At 35.7% G+C, this 20,555-nt stretch overlaps 1 protein-coding gene across 1 annotated transcript in view; it reads left to right on the top strand.

Moving 5' to 3' along the window:
- Positions 18,045-20,555, top strand: part of LOC109847832 — a 7,431-nt gene continuing 4,920 nt past the window's right edge. Inside the window, exons 1-3 of the mRNA XM_020417069.1 lie at positions 18,045-18,198; positions 18,319-18,388; positions 19,017-19,951. Of these exons, the coding sequence (XP_020272658.1) occupies positions 18,045-18,198; positions 18,319-18,388; positions 19,017-19,951 (1,159 nt within the window). The remainder of the gene's footprint in view (positions 18,199-18,318; positions 18,389-19,016; positions 19,952-20,555) is intronic.

The raw sequence follows: 20,555 nt of genomic DNA, 5'->3' as shown, positions 1-20,555 counted from the left end.
GAACCGGTTGCACTTGCTGCGAAGGTTATTCAGATTCCAGATGTCCAGAGGTACCTCGCTTGCGGCTCATGTGAACAACTACACTAAGTTGTTGTCGGACTTGGCGAACGTGGATGAGAAGATCACAGATGAGTACAAGGCTATTATTCTTTTGGGCTCCTTACCGGATGAGGAGTATGATACCTTCGTGCTTACGTTGCTGAACGGGAGATCTTCTATCACTTATAGTGAAGTGACTAACGCATTGACGAACTATGATTTGAGGAGGAAGGATAAGGAGACTTCCCGCGCTAGTACTTCAGGAGAGGCCTTGTCGGCGAGAGGTAGAAGCTCATATCAGAAAGGTGGAAACAGAGGGAGGTCAAAGTCAAGAGGTCGTCACCAGCTTGGAAAGAATCAATGTGCATTCTGCAAGGAGCAGGGACATTGGAAAAGAGATTGCCCGAAAGTCAAAGAAAAGGAGAATAGCAAGAATAAGGGCCCGAAGGCCAATGAGGTGAATGTTGCGAAAGGCGATGATTCCGATGATTCGAGCTTTTCTCTTTTGATTACTCCGGAGGTGAACCATTTGGATGCATCGGAGTGGATGCTTGATTCTGGCGCTACTTATCATGTGACTCCTAGGCGAGATTGGTTCTCATCATTTGAGAGACTCGATGGGGGTGTTGTGGTCATGGGAAATGATCAATCCTGTGGCGTTCGTGGGATAGGTACTGTGAGGATTCGGATGCACGATGGAGTAGTCCGTGAGCTGAAGGAGGTGAGATTCGTTCCTCAACTTAAGAAGAATCTTATCTCAGTGGGGGCTTTGGAGGCGAAGGGATTCAGGGTGACCTTTGAGGATGCTGTAGCAAAGGTTACTAAGGGATCTTTGGTGGTGATGAAGGGAGTCCGAAATCATAATTTATATTATCTGAAGGGGAGCACCGAGATTGGCCAGGTTGCTTCGGCGATTTCAGAGGCGGACATGAGCAGACTTTGGCACTACAGGCTAGGGCATACAGGTGAAAAGTCACTGCAGGCATTGTGCAAGCAGGGGCTTTTGAAGGGAGCCAAGAGTGGTAAAGTAGAATTCTGTGAGCACTGTGTACTTGGCAAGAAGACGAAGGTGAAGTTCGGGACGGCCATTCATAGGACGAGGGGCATCTTGGACTACGTGCACACAGATGTTTGGGGTCCCACTAAGACGGCATCACTTGGTGGTCGACATTGGTTCGTCACGTTCGTTGATGACTATTCTAGGCGATGTTGGGTGTACACCATGAAGCATAAGAGTGAAGTCCTAGATTTGTTTGTGGAGTGGAAGAAGAGATTGGAACTGCAGACTGGGAGAAAGATCAAGACGTTGCGATCCGACAACGGCGGCGAGTATACCTCAGACCCCTTTCTGCAGCTATGTCGAGACGAGGGCATAGAGAGGCACTTCACAGTTAGTCATACACCGCAGCAGAATGGGGTGGCGGAGAGATTGAATCGGTCTTTGCTGGAGAAGATTCGATGTTTATTGGCGCATAGTGGTTTGGAGAAGATCTTTTGGGCTGAGGCACTTTCTTATGCGAGCCACCTCATTAACAGGCTGCCTTCATCTGCGATTGAGGGGAAGACCCCTATGGAGATGTGGTCGGGAGAGACAGCACATGACTATGACCAGCTTAAGGTATTTGGTTGCCCTGCATATTATCATGTTAGAACTGATAAGTTGGAACCTCGAGCTAGGAAGGCCATATTTGTAGGATTCAAGCGTGGTGTCAAGGGATACAAGCTTTGGGATCCAGTTGATAAGAAGATTGTGCTGAGTAGGGACGTCACATTCGATGAGGCTTCTATCTTGAAGCTTCCCAGCTCTCATCAGGTGGAGAGCAACCCGACAGAGGAGATTTCGCAGGTGGTGGAGATTGATGCAGCTCCACAGAGTCCAGATAGTGCAGTATCCATGAGAGTGCCGACTGAGGTGACGCCAGGCGAGCACGACGGTGATGCGGAGGATACGGGTACTCATGAGCAGGATCAGGGACCGACGGCTCAGGTTCAGGATTCTATTGCGGCACGGAGACAGAGGAGAGACATACGGGTGCCAGCACGGTATGCCGACACAGTTGCATATGCACTTCCGGTGGAGAGTATCGATGAGATGGTGCCTACTACATTCAGAGAGGCCGAGCAGAGTTCGGAGGCTGATTCGTGGCAGGTGGCTATGCAGGAGGAGATGGAGTCTCTTCACAAGAACGATACATGGAAGCTTGTAGAGCTTCCAAAGGGGCGGAAGGCGATTGGGTGCAAGTGGGTGTACACGAAGAAGGAGGGCATTGAGGGCACTCCAGTGAGGTTCAAGGCTAGGTTGGTTGCGAAGGGCTATGCACAGGAGGAAGGTATTGATTACAATGAGGTTTTCTCTCCGGTGGTGAAGCATTCGTCGATTCGGATTTTGCTAGCTTTGGTGGCACAGTATGGATTGGAGTTAGATCAGTTGGATGTGAAGACAGCATTTCTTCATGGTGATCTTGATGAAGAAATATATATGACTCAGCCATTGGGATTCCGAGCTGCAGGGAAAGATAAGTTGGTTTGCAGGCTAAAGAAATCGCTATACGGTTTGAAGCAGTCTCCTCGACAGTGGTATAGGCGATTTGATGGTTTTATGCTTGGTCATTCGTACACTCGGAGCCAGTTTGATCCTTGCGTGTATTTTCGCAAGTTGAGAGGAGGTGCGTACATTTATTTATTGCTTTATGTCGATGACATGTTGGTTGCTTCAAGTTCCAGGTCAGCTATAGATGAGTTGAAGATTCAGCTTTCGAATGAGTTTGAGATGAAGGACTTGGGCGAGGCGAAGCGCATTTTAGGGATGGAGATCGGCAGAGACAAGAAGAAGGGCAGAATTTGTTTGACACAGGTGGCTTATTTGAAGAAGGTTCTACAGCGATTCCATGTTAGCATGGATACGAAGCCAGTTAGTGTACCGTTGGGAGCCCATTTGAAGCTTTCAGCTGACCTTTCACCGAAGTCAGTTGAAGACCGTGAGTTGATGTCGAAGACTCCATATGCGAGCGCAGTTGGGAGCTTGATGTACGCGATGGTATGTACGAGGCCGGATTTGTCACAGGCAGTGAGCATGGTGTCGAGATACATGCACGATCCAGGAGTGGGTCATTGGGATGCCGTGAGATGGATTTTGAGGTACATTCTAGGTACGCTCAATGTTGGTTTGGTTTATGAGCGGGACACTACAGGTGGGCAGTTATGCATTGGCTATGTTGATTCGGATTATGCCGGGGATTTGGATAAGCGCCGGTCTACGACGGGGTATGTGTTCACCTTGACCCGTGCGCCGGTGTGTTGGAGATGCACCTTACAGTCGACGGTGGCTTTGTCTACGACGGAGGCAGAGTATATGGCAGTTACGGAGGCTGTGAAGGAGGCTATTTGGCTTCGAGGACTTCTGGAAGAACTTGGTATATCGCAGCGATCCGTCACTATTCATTGTGATAGCATGAGTGCTATATATTTGGCGAAGAATCAGGTTTTTCATGCGAGGACGAAGCACATTGACGTTCGTTATCACTTCGTTCGAGATGTTCTTGAAGATGGCGATGTGGAGATTGTGAAGGTCCATACGAAGGATAATCCGGCGGATATGCTCACGAAGGTGGTTCCAAGCAACAAGTTTGATCATTGCAGAAACTTGTTGAATATTTGTGATTGTTGAGGCCGTTGACGGCCATTTGGATGAACTACGGGCGGCTTGATCCCTTGGGAGAGGGGGTACGTAGGCAACCATGGTGGTGCAGCCGTATTTGGAGAGACGACACATTGATGCTCTTGGTTTGGTGTCGGCTCATTTTTGGCAAAATTCGCCGAGGTGGAGAATTGTGGAGAAATCAGGAAAAGAATCAGAAAAACCAGAAAAACTGGCATAAGTCGACTCATGCACAAGGCTAAGTCGACTTATGGTAAGTCGACTCATTAGTGTGCACGAGTCGACTTACGATCTGCAGCGGAGTTGTGATTTTTTCCTCTGCCAAGTCGACTTATAATGTCTGTTAAGTCGACTTATGAAGTCCTCTCCTGTTGCTGTTTTTTCCTCTGCCAAGTCGACTTACGCCCTCTGTTAAGTCGACTTATAGCGGGTTTTTTGCATACGCAGGTTTCCTATTTGCAGTCTGATTGGGGTTTTGTTTTGATATAAATAGGGAAACGATTTGTGAGGGTTTTTTATCAGAGATTGAGGAATCTTTTGAGCATTGTGAGAGGGAGATATTGTGAGCAAGGTGAGATCTTTGGTTGAGGGTTAGTTTGAGAGAATTTGTGTGATTGTAACCCTTTGTACTCTCCTTGATTTAGTGAAATCTCCCCATCCTCTCCCCGTGGACGTAGGCAAATTACCGAACCACGTATATCTCTGTGTTTGGATTGATTTGGCTTTATTGGTTGGATTTGTGCAAGAGTTTGTCTTTCTTCTACTCGTGATCACAGGTTCGTTGTGAGTTCGTGCAAGGCTTCCGCAAAGGCGCGCGACAAGGAGGCGCAGGGAGGGGATTAGGGTTAGGGTTTTGAGGCGGAAGAAGAGGGAAGAGAAGGATTGTGGATGATGAGGATAATAATAAGCATATTGATGAACATAATAATCATGCCGGAGGAAATTCGTAACAGATGAAACGGTGAAGCTTTACATATTCTGATTTGTGAGTAACGAAAAAATAATAATTTTGTCATATTTACAATAGTTGAAGGGCAATTTAGGATAGAGAAAGTTTTTTTAGTACTCCCTCTTTTAAAGGGTAGATAGATATATTAGTTCTTCACTTTTATTATGTTACTAGTGCCATTCCCGCGCGATGCTACGGGTGTTTTTACTAGTACATCATTTATAAAAATGTTAAAATAGATTATGACCAACTATTTGCTAGCTAAAAAAGGTGCACGCCACCGATTATTTTGTTGTGAATTTGTATCTCGGTAAAAAAAATATTTTCTTTTAGGCCGTGTGCTAAAACTTTTAATATTAGGAACTTTGATAACTTGAATACATTTGCAAAATTTGAGAGTAATATCAACACATAGATTTGCTTTCATTAAATAAATTACCAACCCAAAATACCATGTTACAAAGTGGATATTAGAAAATAAATGATATCATTTAGCTTGTTTATTTTCAAGAAATAAAAACATTTGTTTCAAAACTTAAAAATTATTAAGCACTCATATAAATTTTGATGTACTTATTCCCCTTGCTTCAACCATGCAATGCACATGACTCATTAAAATATTATTATATATATTACATTACAATATTATATTTTTTTCAAATTATCTTTTTATTTTTCCTCTAAGGTTTATACTATAAGTTAGATGTCATTGAAATAATAGTTACCAACCCATTAAGATAACATTATAATATTTTAGAACCTAGAATCTTAAATGCGATATGTATGATATTATTTATATTAGGTAAGAGTATTTTATTTTACACGGAAGATGGAATGTTTTTAGCAATATGAAAATTAGCTATTTCCTGAAATTAAAGAACTTCTATTATTTAATAGTTACATGGAAGAGATAATTTCTTTATTAATATGAAAATTAGCTAATTCCAAAAAATTAAAGAGTGAATGCAAAAGGAAGGGAGAAGAAAAATAGTTATATAATGAATAACTAATGCCATGAAAACAGAGAAAATATAAAAAAATAGAAAGACACGGGAAAAAGAAAATATCTTTAATATAATTAAAGATAAGCATGTCATGATTATAGACCAATTTCTAAAGTTTGTCGCACTAAAAAAGAAAAAAATTAAAAATAAAATAGTTAATGGAAAAAGGTATGAAATCAAATTAATATTATCACATGACAACTTCTAAAAAAGAAGAAGAAGAAGGAGGAGGAGGAGGCAAACATATATGACACTTTTCTCATTGTATACATGATTAAACCTTCAACTTCGTTGAGCTATGACAAACCTTCAGAGTAGCTTTTGCAAAATAAATCAATATGAATCAAATAAAAACTATAACAATTTTTGACAAAAATAAAAGAAATTCAGGTTTAAAGGATAGTGTATACCAACTTTTTCATTAACACTGAAAATGAATTATAGCTTCGACAAAATAACCAATATGGTATTGGGATAGATAATAGATTGTAAAATTGTAACATATATAGGATGTCATGAAATTAAACTTAATAATAGATTAGAGTAATTGAGATGCTAGGAGGTTATGCTTTATGAGTGAGAAGTTAAAAGGTCATGTAGTTATAAATATTAATATGGGAGGTTTGCTAGAATATTAGAATAATAATTAGTATTTATTATTAATAATAAAAATTATATCTAAAAAACAAAAGGCAAAATTTTAAGAAGTTGCCAAGTGACAATCTTGGGCCTTACTTTAGTCTATAATATAGATTTACTTAGATAAAAAAAACCATAAGCTATGCCATATTTAAATGTCTATAGCCTATCAGTTTAATACCTACAAAATTAGCAGTTATCTTATTTACTTAGATCTAACAAAACGTAGTCTATGCCATATTTACATGTCTATAACTTATCAATTTGAAACCTACCAAATTATAAATCTCATGAATAATTAATTCTTGACTAAACGATAACACTAGAAATAATTGACTAAGCATAAGCTATGCCATATTTAGATTTCTATAGCCTATCAAAATCTAATTATTCTATTGATTAGTAGACAAAACTAATTATAACATTGAAAATTAAGCTCAAGAGGAAGGACTAATAATCTAAGCAAAAATTACCCTAGCTCCATCATCCTAAGTAACCTAAACTAAATTAGCTACGCAGAAAAGAAAAACAAACAAAAATTGTAAAACCCCGTAATTTTTTTAAAATACTATGGTAAATAGTATTTAATAAATTATATTATGATAAATATTATTTAATGATGAATGAGTATGATAGTAATTGATTTGAGACCAATTAAGAGTATATATGCATTATACACTGATGCAGTTCAAATCTGGAAAAACAACCAGTTAAAAAAATATATATTACACCGATACACTCTGAATCTGAAAAAACTCAAAAGACAAAAGTTGTAGGTCTCTTCGATGTCTTTCCAAATCATCTTAAATCACCTCATTCTAAGGTCGGAAAAAAAGTTACAACCAAAATACCGAAGACTGTTTTCACAGTCTGATTAGGTTTCCTGTTTCGGGTCAGATTTGGTTGTTTCGGGTTTTACTCTATATATACATATATTTTTCATGAAAAATTCTATTTTACATCATATTTCTGAACCCTAGTAGCCACCCTCTCCCCTAAAAAATCCTAGATCACTTTTTTGGTGAATTTTGAGAGCTTTGTGAAGCAAAATACCGAGAAGAGGGCGAGATCGTCGGCGTTTGGCAAAGGAGGATCTATTTTCTCACGTGCTTGGGAGTTTGTCACGAGTTTTGAGGTAAGTTTCATCTCCTCCAATCCCATCCCTATTTTTTTTATTGATTTATTGAGTTTTATTTGGTTTTATTTGGCCTTAAAACATAGTTTAAGTATAAGAATTGCTCTTTTAAAGTATATGATACAAAGATTCAATCTTTTTGTTTTAAAAAGTTATAAGCAAATTCTCTGATTTGGATTTGAGATCTGAAATAAATTTTAACATGAGTTTTCATTGAGATTTATTGGTTTTCATGATGTTTTTGACGAACATGAACATGTTAGGGTTTATACATGAGTTTTCATTGAGATTTATTGGTTTTCATGATGTTTTTGACGAACATGAACATGTTAGGGTTTATATAATTCACCTAGATATATTAATTTGGTTTTCATGATGTTTTTGACGAACATGAACATGTTAGGGTTTATATAATTCACCTAGATATATTAATCGTGCTTCATGTAGCTAATTAAACCCTAATCACATTAAATAAGATAATTATATGTGTTTACCTGTAAAAATATCAATTGATGAATTGAAGATCAAAACCCAAAACTAAAATCTATTATCAGGTAAGGCTCGGGTTGGTCGACCGAAACGAAGGAGTGGTCGACCGATCCCTGCTAAGTTGCATATGCGCATTTGTACACGACGTTGACCGGTCGACCGATGGCATACTTCGGTCGACCGATATGTTGTTGATTTGAGTATTTGTGTTTTTCCACATTTGTATGTTTCGCACGCACGAAGTACGAGTCGCATGATAAAACATGTGTGTGTCCATGCGGAGGACGAGTTGGGTTCGAATATGCATAGACCTTCGAGAATGGGTAACCTCTTGTTTAGTTTCACCATGACTAGGAGATGATTAGTTAGAATAGTATAGGTGTGTGTATGGATACCGTTGATGGGTACAGCTCAATACCGCCTAGGGGGGTGCATTGGTATACCGTTGATGAGGATGTCTGAGGAGGCAGTCTGTTTCATGTGGTGATGCGATGACGCTAATGAGCTATACCTGTAGGATGCCCGAGGAGGTAGTCTATTTCACATGGTGATGCAATGAGGCCAGTTTACCATATTTTCTTAGGATACCTGAACAGGTAGTCCGTTCCGCATGATGATGCGATGAGCTATAAAACTTTGTAAGAGATAGTATTGTGAAATATTTAATAGCTTGAGTCTTAAGTAGAGATTTCTTATGAATGTAGTTCACCCATGTGTATTAGTATGTTTCACATAGTGCATTGTACAGATTTCATTCATGTTAGTTACCCGAGAGTATGGTATGATTTTGAGGTTGTTCTATATGGCATATTTCATGCGAGATTTACGTTACCGGATGTTTATCCTTTTGATTGCACCAACTACCCAAGGGTAGTATGGGGATTTTATATGACTTGTATTGATGAGGTTTGGAGTTGTTTTTATTTTATTTACTATTTCATTCCTAGGACTCTAGAGCTAGGATTTAACGATTCACAATTTGAGACATGATATATACATGAGGGTTTCCTTGTTTGGATTATTTCACTCGACGTACTAATTCACGTGTTGTGAATTTCTAAATCTCAATTCCTCTTAGTTCAGGATAGATGGTTTTATATATGTACTAACTTATTTTCATATATACTCCTAACCCCCTCCCCCTAGGGGTGGTGGAGATGATTGCGCTAGCGCTTTGACGCTCGTTGTTTCCTCTTTTTTATGTAGCGAGCTAGGTATACAGAGAGTCGCAGGTTCATCGAGACGCATTTTAGCTTCTGTCTTATATTATTAGTAGTTATTTAGAGCTCCACAATAGTTTATAGTTTATTCTCTGACTTTTGGAGTTGTATTTCATTTTGTAAAGGTTGAGTGCCTTAGTACTATGTCATTTGACTCTATGTATCGAGATATTTCACATTTAATTCTGTTTATCAGTTATATTTTATTTTATTCAGTTAGAACATGATTATTTGGTTATCTCTTTTTTATATCATGTTCATTGCATTATTATCTTTATTTGCCTGTTTTGTACCTACACTTGTCATTGATTTCCATTAGAGAGATATTACTGTGATGGTGAAACGTGTTATTGCATAGTGTGTGTGCATGACATGTTTGACATCCTTGGGTTCACCTTGGACTGTAGCCTTGTGTGAAATCACGGACGTCACAAAAATAAAAGAAGAAAAAAGAAGACATTACAAGAATTAATACAACAAGAAGAAAAACTTTTATTAAGCAAAACTTACTAAAAAGAACTTGTACAATAAAGATGGCTTTTCTTCAGAGAGTCAAGCCCTCAAGTATTTACAAGATCAATTGATGAATTGTTGAAAAGCAAGAGGGGTCTAGGATCTTATTTATACTATACAAGAATCGCTCATAATCGTAAGATAGAAATCCCTCACAAACGTAGGATTAAACTTTTCCTTCAAATAATTGAATATAGGATTGAGGAAATAAATTAGTCAAATCTGAGATCAAGCTGAATTTGTTTCCTAATCCAAATAAGGCTCTACTTTGTATCTAGAAAAAACCTAAGACTGATTAATTTTAGATTTTTGCCAAAATTAGATAATGCTGATGGTATATTATGAATCTATCAATTTGGATAGTTCTGTCTCGTTGAGATAAACAATTTTTATGTGTAATATATTAGATTTTGATATACGATTTGAGAGATATTGTCTCTTCTTTACAATCAATTATCTTGAATCCGAAATTTGACTTGGGCTTCTTCTTTTTTTTTTCTTTTGGTCAATGAAAAAGTATTTTTATTAACCAAATATAGGAATTTGAGTACATCAACTATTCAGGTGAGGACCTGAAGACAAATTTCCAAAACATGATTTGGAAGAACAAGACTTTACAGTTTATCCAACCTCTCCCTCATGTGTACATGAATATCATCATTCAGAATTTTGGAGAAAATTGCCAACTTAATAGCATGGAATACATGATCAGGCCTTCTTTTTTTATCTTGAAAGATCCTTAGATTCCTTTCTTGCCAAAGCATATAGATAGTGACAGACAATGCCATCCTCTTCAAATTCTTCATAAAACTCTTACCCTTGAGGTTGTTGCTATACCAATTAATGATATAATTCCAATAGCAAGATCTCCAGTTAAAATCCAACCAGTCCAACACGCTATTCCAGACTTGAAACGAAAACTGGCATTCGAAAAATAAGTGATCACACGTTTCCATGTGGTTAGAGCATAAGGCACAGGTACTAGTTTCCAGAATTCCCAGTTTGCATAGCCTATCCTGCGTCAATAGTCTTGAATGAGTTACCAACCATAGGATAAAGGAGTGCTTGGGGTAGTGAAGGCCTCCCCAAATAAATCCATATCTATAGACTTGGCTGGGAGGTTGAGACAGGGCAGCATACACCAAGGAGATTTTAAGCTTTCCGCCAGTATAACAACTGTCAACCAGTTTTTCCAAATTTTCTAAGCCTCCAAATTGTAGAAGCAATAAGTCTCTCACCTTGATGAGTTGCCTCCACATCCAAGAATCTTGATCTCTAGTTTGAACTTGCCATACATTGTGATGTCTCAAGTAGTGACCATGAATCCATCTAATCCATAGCATATCCTTCTTTTGATGTATTAACCAAAGGAGCTTGAGTGCTGCAGAATAGTTCCACATTTTTGCTGAATATAATCCCAATCCCCCTAGTTTTTTGTCTTGGCAAACTGTATCCCATGAGATAAGATGGATTTTCTTGTTCCAGAGAAATGACGAGCACATACTGTCAATTTTTTTCAGAACTCTTATAGGTAAGATATAATTGCTTGTCCAATACATTTGAATACTGAGAATGACAGATTTAATGAGCTGGAGTCTTCCTGCATATGATAGGTTCTTTTTGTGCTGCCAATTTTGGATTTGCGCACTAATCTTACTAATCAATGGAGAGCAATCCATCCATGATAACCTCTTTGATATAAGAGGCATACCCAAGTAACGAACAGGGAGAGTATCCTCTGTGAAGTTTAACAGGTTGCAAATCTGAATTTTTAAGCCTTCATCCACGCCCCCAAAATAGACAGAGCATTTGGAGGGGTTAGCTTCCAAACCTGACACCTTTCAAGGGCTTCTTCTTCTTGTGCTCCAAGTAATTGATATCCTTCATTTCCTCATTTCTGCGATAGATATATTTGAGGCTTGATTGATTCTTTTAGAATTTAGGCTTTTTGGCTTCAATCAGTCCCTTTATGCTTCTTTAGACTTCTCTTTACTCAAAATCTATTTTTCATAAAAAAATTCACTAACAATACCTACGTAGCAATTAAGTATATAGAAACATAAAGGAAAATTAGAGTATAATAATACAATGAAATGTATTAATCAAGTAGGCCAAAAATAAACTTTCTACTCCTCAAGCAAAAGAAAAGAAAATGAAAGAAAGAAAAAAAATCATAATTCGCTTTCGCATGAATCGCGATTATATTTAGCATATGTGACAAGCCTTTAAACCTTTGGGTTATCTTAGTGGACAAGTTTAGTCTCGTGAAAGTTTATAGTGAATATACTCATAAAATTCAATCATTTTGCCAATCTAAACAAGTCAATGTACAAATGAACTTTTTATTGTTATTAAACAAACTAGTTTTAAATTAGTATTAACTTAATAAAGCACTTTCTATAGATAAGTCAAAAATAAATTTTTTCTAAGCTAAATATAAATTTTTTTATTACTTCAAATAAAGTTCTAAATTAATAATATATTATAATACACAGAAAAACAAACTTCTTAAAAATTTATAAAATTTATCATGAAAAATGCTAACTTTAGAAAAATACTAACTACAAACTAATAAGCGTACTAATAATAAAAAGGTTATTGTTGATCAAGTAATTCAAATGGCTATTGATGTTTTCTTTAAAAAAAATTATTCTTAAAAAAAGAAAATAAAAGAAAAAGAAATAACTAATTCCTCCCTTACACTTGAATTTGCATTATCCTCAAGGCAAACCAACTAATGATGCAAAATAAAAGATATGAACTGAAATACTCATATTTTACATTTGTTTTTTCCTTGTTGGTGAAAATTCCACCTCAAGTTTTGAAGAAGGCTAAAATTAAAAAAAAACTCTACAACGTGCTTGAACTCTGATTGCACATTCTTCAAGGTCTTTAACAATTGTTGCAACTCTACAACGTGCTTGAACTTTGTCTTGAGTTAGAAGAGACTCAAACAGTATCACGCTATGATGCTGCCTAGCCAGAAGGTCAAGCTTGAATTTAGACTCAAATTCCACATGATCAAATGATTGCACTAATTCTTTTAATAACTTATGCTCATTAGCCAAAATTTTCTCAAAACTAAGATTGTGTTTGAAAAGTTTGGTGTGTAATTTCTAAGTCCTACAAATACTGCAAGTATATAGTTGTCTGGTTGTAGTCCTTAGTTCAAAGGGAAGATGGTGTTTTCAAAATTCTTTTTATCAAGATTAAGAAAAGATTTGAGAGATTTGATTGTTTGTTGGTTTTTCAAACTATTTACGAACTAACTAAGCACTTAGGATAGACTTCACTAGGTTTATTTTTTTACTTAGATATATTAGATCTTCTCTTTTTTATGTTATCTACTTTCCTTTATAACTAAAGGAAAACCTATGGATGAACAGTAATTTTTTTGATTTTCCACGTATTTTCCCACAAATTTTGATTTTCCACGTATTTTTTCGTATTAAAAACTAAATAAAGAGGCCCACGTTCTATTTGTGCCAATTAAAGACCCATCTTTTAGCATTTTACCGCTGCCGCCTTTTCTTCAAAACCGCTGGCGCCTTTTTTTCCTTCGTTCAAATTAGCCACGTTGTGATTTCTGAGGACACGTTGCTTAAATTCACCGCTAAAGATGGCCACGTTCCACCGCTTCTACAAAGTTGAGCAGCTTTCCTCTTTTGCGAGAAATCAGAACAGAGTTCATTTTCTACGTCTTCAGAACACGTTGCGATATCTTCCCATCTCACGAAAGCCACGTTGCTCAACTTACCCACAATCAAATTGTCGGTTGCCCTGTTCCCCTCTTCTTCCCTATTCCGTCTAAAGAAATCATGAAATCCACTCTTCTTCCCTATTCCGCCTAAAGAAAAGACTAAAGAAAAGATAGAGAGGATTGAGTCCATCTTCTGCGTCTGGTGTGAGAGATTTTTTCTTCAGGTAAACCTTTGCCTTGATTTCATGATTTCGTCACTGAGTTTGATAAAATTGATTTCATCTTCCGCCTGATAGTTCATGATTTCCTCTTACGCATGGTGTAATAAACTTGATATTGATGTTGTAATCATCACTGAATTTCCTTGCTTAATCTAGAAAAATACGGCTCAGTATGAATGAGTTTTATGATTTTGATTTTTATGAATTTGATTTAGTATGATATCTTAATTCCTTTATATTTTAATATAAAAATATAATCTGTAAGGATGATTTTATTATTTTGATTTTGAATAAGTATGATGCAGGCTTACATTATAAAGTACATTTCAATTCTATTGATGCTTACACTCTGTTCTACACAAATAGTGAAATCAAATATAAAATTATAATTAATTTATAAATAATTTCAGATTCCGCCTGATAGTTCAAGCTAAATAATTGAGTGCTCGCTAAAATTGAATGAGAAATATCTATACTTTCCTCGATATGTTTATCTATCCAGTTATGAATTTCCTGAACATGCACATCCATATCCCACATGCACAACATGCAGAGTGAATTCAATTTCAATTTTCATGTCAATAAATATTAGATTATATGTACTGGCTTTTCGTTCTCCAACTGTGTTGAAATGAATTATAAACAAACTCATTATACGGTTATGAATTTCGTCGATATGTTTAGATGAATAAAACGCAGATTATGACATTCTGTAATTAGATTATATGTTTGCACTCATATAAAAGATACTATTCCGCCTGATAGTTTATGATTTCGTTGAGTTCTGAACTATAACTTTCATAGTCCTGCAAAAATTATATTCCAAACATTTGCATATAAACAAAATATAAAAACAGGTTCATTATTTTTTCCATGTAAATAAATACTGGATTATATGTACTGGCTTTTCTTTGTCCATCTGTGTTAAATTATCAATTGTCGTAAAAACAAATAGCCTTGCAAGAAAATATGCTAAATTCATATGCATATAAACAAAAACGCTTCAATGGAATCAATTACATTGGTATTATGCTTTATTTAATAATGTCATTAGGGTGTTATATTACTCTTGATTATTACTATAATATTCAATTGTACCTTATAGAAAATGGCATAATCTGAGTTGAATAGAACTAATTGTTTTCATATGTATCTATTCTACAGTGCAACATCGTGTTTTCAAAGTACTGATCAATATCTCAGTCCGTGAGGAGTTCATCATTGTAAGTATATATTTTATCTCCAAGGTTCTGTCGAGATTGCTGTCCTTTTTTATTTGTTTATGCCTTTACGGAACAATGGTCCTGCTTAACCAAAATTTTCGATATCAAGGAATGTATTACAGTCACCTGCTGCATTGCTTAGATGTTCAACTTGCTGTGTAAATACAATAATTCTTGAACATACGTAGTGTAGTTCCACCCTCATAAAAGCTGGTTCTGTGGATACAAATTGGAACCGCCACCAAAAAATATTGTGCATATGTTTGATCCGTAGAGTGCCTAAATACAGTTATGAGATGCTTAGCTATATATCATTATGAACTGATGAAAGTAGGATGGATTTTATCCCACCTGTTTACTAGCATATATCATTATGTACACGCTTCAATTCCCTCCTCTGTGATTGGTTCATCTGCATTAAAATGAAGTAGATATGTGCAAATTGGAGCCTGCAGCAAGATAAATGTAGGGTTATTTATGATCTCAAGAATATTGCAAAATATTTTGATAAGCCACATCGCTATTACTAATGAAACTAGGAGTTAATGGATATAAAAATCCACCTATTTCCCAAACTTCCCAGGATACCACGCCCATTTCCCAAACTTCCCACGATACCATGATGTCCAAACTACCCCTTTATTATTATTAGTATCTTGCCTTACAAAGTTATAGTCGTAATAATATTAGTTGGAAAGCATAATTTTTGTACTAAGTTTGTTAAATTTTCGATTTCCTGTCAATTTTATCTAAAATCGACACATATTAGATCTATTGCACACATCATAGGATTTGTTATTATCTATAATTGAGACATATTAGATATGTTGCACACATCAATTGTACATCTATCTAATTATTTTATATCATTTAATGTGCAAGTTACTATTTCTGGATATTGTGGGAAAGTATCTTAAGAAATATCAAACCCTATAGGAGATTAAAGAGGATAGTTAATAAATATGACATAATAATAATAACGTCATTTAAGTATTTAGGTTGTTATCTGTTGCTAAACAAATTTCATCCTGATCAACTCAGGCCCCAAATCCTTATGGATTTGCTCAGGACCCAAATCCTTATCTTGCTCAACAGGCACAAAATCCTTATGGATCAGTCCAGGCACTAAATCCTTATGAAGCTGAACAGGCATAAAATCCTTATGATTTAGCTCAAGCTCCAAATGCTTACGCATCAGCTCAGGCACCAAATGCTTACGCATCAGCTCAGGCACCTACTGCTGGTGGTAGTGCACGCCGATGAACAGGCGTCTGATCTTTTCATAAAAAAGCAGTATCCAAGAATTCCGAAGGGTTCCTGTTGATCATTCCTTGACCAATTTCTATCATCTTATATGGAGCTAGCTAATCTTGGACTGCCCTAGAATTGTCATTACTACCCTCTGGATGATTTTTTGGCAAAAACTCACATAATTGTTATTAATCATCAGTGTAGAAGCTTATTGCCTTTCACCGCTGGCTGCGCTTAGTAGATTTTGGATGCTGCTTTTCTGTTTCTCACAATCTTTCTCCTATCTGAGCTTTTATAAGTGGTTGATTCGGCCATAAAGCTCAGAGTTATGTGCTTCTAGATCAGAATCTTAGCTGATTTTATAGTGCGACTACTGCCATATTGAAATGTGGCATGTATGTAGTGACTAATATCTAAGAAATGACATGCATTGTTGTAATGTATCAGTTCTCTATTTCCGTTTTTTTTTGCAAGATTGGGTATTCATTGTTTTGTTGCTAGCTACTGGCATATACTTTAAAATTTGTCCAGTAGGTTTAAGCTTGGGGGTGCATGAGATTTTTATCTGACTTGCCATTTTTAGTAGGAATTGATGTTTCCATGGGAAGACTCTTAAAATTTCTTGATGAGACTATCAATGTTACCTCTGTCTTTAGTTGGTGTTGTGGAACTGTAGTTTTTACTGCTAAGCTCATTGTTCTCATTTATATGGTTTCTACATATATAACTTCAGATTCCTAGAAGGAAACTTCTGCACCGTCAAACTGTTGATAAAAGTTGATGATTCTCGCATAATTGGAATATTGCAACTACTAAATTCATTGGTATAATAAGCCATATCGCTATTACTAAATTCATTGGTATATAAAGGCTATCCAGTCATTCTTTTTCCCCTCTGTATTGCAAACTGAATAGTTTAGACACCTAAAACAAGCTATTGACTTGCTTTTTTTAAACCTCAATCCATGAATTTTATTTACTCATCCACTCTCATCTCCAGGGAATGTTTTCTGAACATGCACAACATGCACATCCATATCCAACATGGACAACATGCAGATCGAATTCAGACAAAATTGTCATGTTAATAAATACTAGATTATATGTACTGTCTTTTCTTTGTCCATCTGTGTTAAATTGAAATCTATATGTACTAGATTATATGTGCTGCATTTTCATGTCAATAAATATAAATACTAGATTATATGACTGAAATTTATCCCATATCACTAAAATTTGATTCAAACAAAGTTATTTAAACTATTATTGGAAATTTAAACTTATATTGTAAATAAAAGTTAGAATATTGAAATATAACTAACACTTGATGATTACTGTAATCTTGAAGTGTACTGTAGAGAAAATGGGATAATATCATTTGATATAAACTAATTGCCTTTAATTTTATTTATTATGCAGAGCAACATCGTGTTTTCAAAAACACATTAATATCTCATTGTCGGAGAGGAGATCATCATTGTAAGTATTAGCAAATTCATATTCTTTTTTACCTATCGTGTTATATTAAGTTGTTACAATGAGCTTTAAAAACTGAAACACGTCTCTCTTTTCTATGTACATCTGTGTTAAATTTGAATATGCTTGGTTGATATTTGATTAATTTACATAGATGCTTGGATTATGATTATCCAATTGTGTTATAGTTTTAGAAGTTGTAACACTGAGTAATCATAGACACTGAGTAATCATAGTATCTATATATATTTAATATGTTTATCTATTATACTGTAACTTATATCCAAGTATATTTATGATGAGGGTTTTGATCTTATTATTGTCCATAAAGCTTTATTAGTAAGATGTTGTCTATTGATATGTGTATATGTTCTTATATATATACATACACACATTCACGTGCACATAGATACTATTTTTCAGGATAATAGAGAGCAATGATGAGGACCCGAATACTAATTGTTCTGAAGTCATCAACGATGCAATGTTAGGTGTATGCAATACAAGACAATGCACATTCTATCACTATGTCATCTGTTGAGGATGTTATCCTTATTTGTAACACATCTGGAACTGGATATACACAATTGTCATGTGGCATGACGCCTACACAAACATCTGATCCAGGTTCCTCTGTTGCTGAAGCTAAGTTGACACAAGAAGTTGAACAGCGTTTAATAGGTTTGTGAAAATAACTCATTTGATGTGTCAATAAATTATGTGTGTGTTAATGTGTGTGTTTGTGTGTATACCGAGGGGGTGGATAGATATATACATTTATGAGTATTATTTTTTTAACAGATAAACGCTCCAAAAGACAACGACAACGACAGAATGTGTATGAAAGTAATTCTCAAATGGTGAATAACAGGTATCAAAATACGATTATAGGCAATACTTCCTCAAATGTAGACGGCAGTTGTTCATCATCCCATACATCATACAAATCTAAACGTGTAAAATGTATATTGGCAAATGAAGGTATGACTGCAATCATCGTATTATTAAATCACTATGTATTACTTATACTATATAGTAATGAGAGATATTTTGTCTGAAGGTATTTTTAATGACATTCTCAACATCGGGCCTCCCAAATTCACTTGTCCACATTGTAAGGCAATGCTTTGGTATGACGAAAGAGCTGAAAAGTCTAAAAAACCTAAGAATCCAACATTCTCACTATGTTGTCGTAAAGGGAAAGTTAAATTCCCGCTAATTCATCAACCGCCAGAATTCCTTAAACAACTCTTATCACCATCTGGAGGAGCACGATCTACAAAATTCAAACAAAATATAAGGATGTACAACTCTTTGTTTTCATTCACCTCGACTGGAGGAAGAGTTGATAATACTTATAATAATGGAGGGGGTCCTTATTGTTATCGCTTGAATGGCCAAAATCATCATAAGATTGGTTCCTTAAAACCTATACCGGGTGAAATTCCAAAATATTGTCAACTTTATATATATGATACTGATCACGAGATATCTAACAGAATGGCAGCAATTAATGGTAGTGCTGAATTAGATGATGCTATTGTAAGCAATCTACTTACAATGTTAGATCATTGCAATGTGTTGGTTCAAAGTTTTCGTATGGTGAGAGACCGAGTCAAGGAAAATGAGTTATTGGCAGTACAATTGATCATTAAATCATCACGCAGCGGTGATGGAAGATTGCAGAATATGCCAACTGTGTCAGAGATAGCTGGTTTAATTGTGGGAAACATTGATGAAACAATAGCAGTGCGGGATATTATTGTTTATGACCGCAAAATGGGGTTGTCTAGAATTAGTGATCTTCACCCAAGTTTTATGGCCATGCAATATCCTTTACTATTCCCGTATGGTGAAGATGGATTTCGACTTGGCGTTCCATTGGAAGGAGAGTCCAAAAATTCAAACAAGAAGAGAAAAGATGTAACAATGATGGAATATGCTGCATTTAGGATCCAACAAAGGTGTGATGAAGGCCATACATTGATTCTTTCAGGCAAACTATTTCAGACTTACATTGTAGATATGTTTACATGTATTGAAGAAGATAGATTGCTTTGGGTCAGACTAAATCAAACAAAACTTAGAGCGGAGCTATATTGTGGCATTAAAGATGCAATATTCAGAGGTGATACAGATGGAGCACAAGTTGGGAAGAGAATTATCTTGCCTTCATCGTTTACTGGAGGTAGTCGATATATGACTCAAAATTATCAAGATGCAATTGCTTTGTGTCGTGTTTTAGGAAATCCGGATTTGTTCATCACAATTACTTCAAATCCAAAATGGCAAGAGATTAAATATGCACTGGACGAGTTAGGGGGGCAAAGACCAGATGAAAGACCAGATATAGTTGCAAGGGTTTTTAAAATAAAGCTTGATCTATTGATGGAAGACCTGCAAGCTGGTCAATATTTTGGGAATAGCATTGCTGGTATGTATATATATGTATATTTAGCTTATAAATACAAATATAAAAATAGGTAAAGATAAATAAAGTAGAAAATGAAACAATATAAAAGTGGATGAATGGCAATCAAAAGAAGAGTGTTGAAGAATAAACTGTGTCCAATTTAGTCACAAAATTCAGATTTATGAATCAAAAGTAATTGATTTGTCAAAGGAATTTCCTATTGCTAAATATAACTTATATAACTTATGATACATCAACTTTCTAATTTAAAACTTTTGATACATTAACTTTCAAATAAAAAATTTTTAATTAATTTTAGCATACAGTTTATTAAGGATTAAAAACAAATTCTCAAACCTGACTATAAACAAATCCATCTGAAGTACAAAGAGAGTCAATTCATATTTGCAATGGAATATAGTACATTTTAGTGAGAGAATCAAGATAAATTGATTATTGAAATCCACTATCAAGCAAATCATATTATACAAGTTGATTCACATAGAATGGAAAAATGGAAGCTTAAAATTATTTATGCTCCAGATGTGCAACAATACGATTAATAACAAACAAAATAAACATTTACTATTAACTACATATGAAATACGAGAATAAACAAGTTGAG

The sequence above is a fragment of the Asparagus officinalis genome, chromosome 7 (assembly GCF_001876935.1).
Source record: "Asparagus officinalis chromosome 7, Aspof.V1, whole genome shotgun sequence".
Taxonomy (NCBI): Eukaryota; Viridiplantae; Streptophyta; class Magnoliopsida; order Asparagales; family Asparagaceae; genus Asparagus; species Asparagus officinalis.
This window is presented reverse-complemented; position numbering and strand designations above follow the sequence as displayed.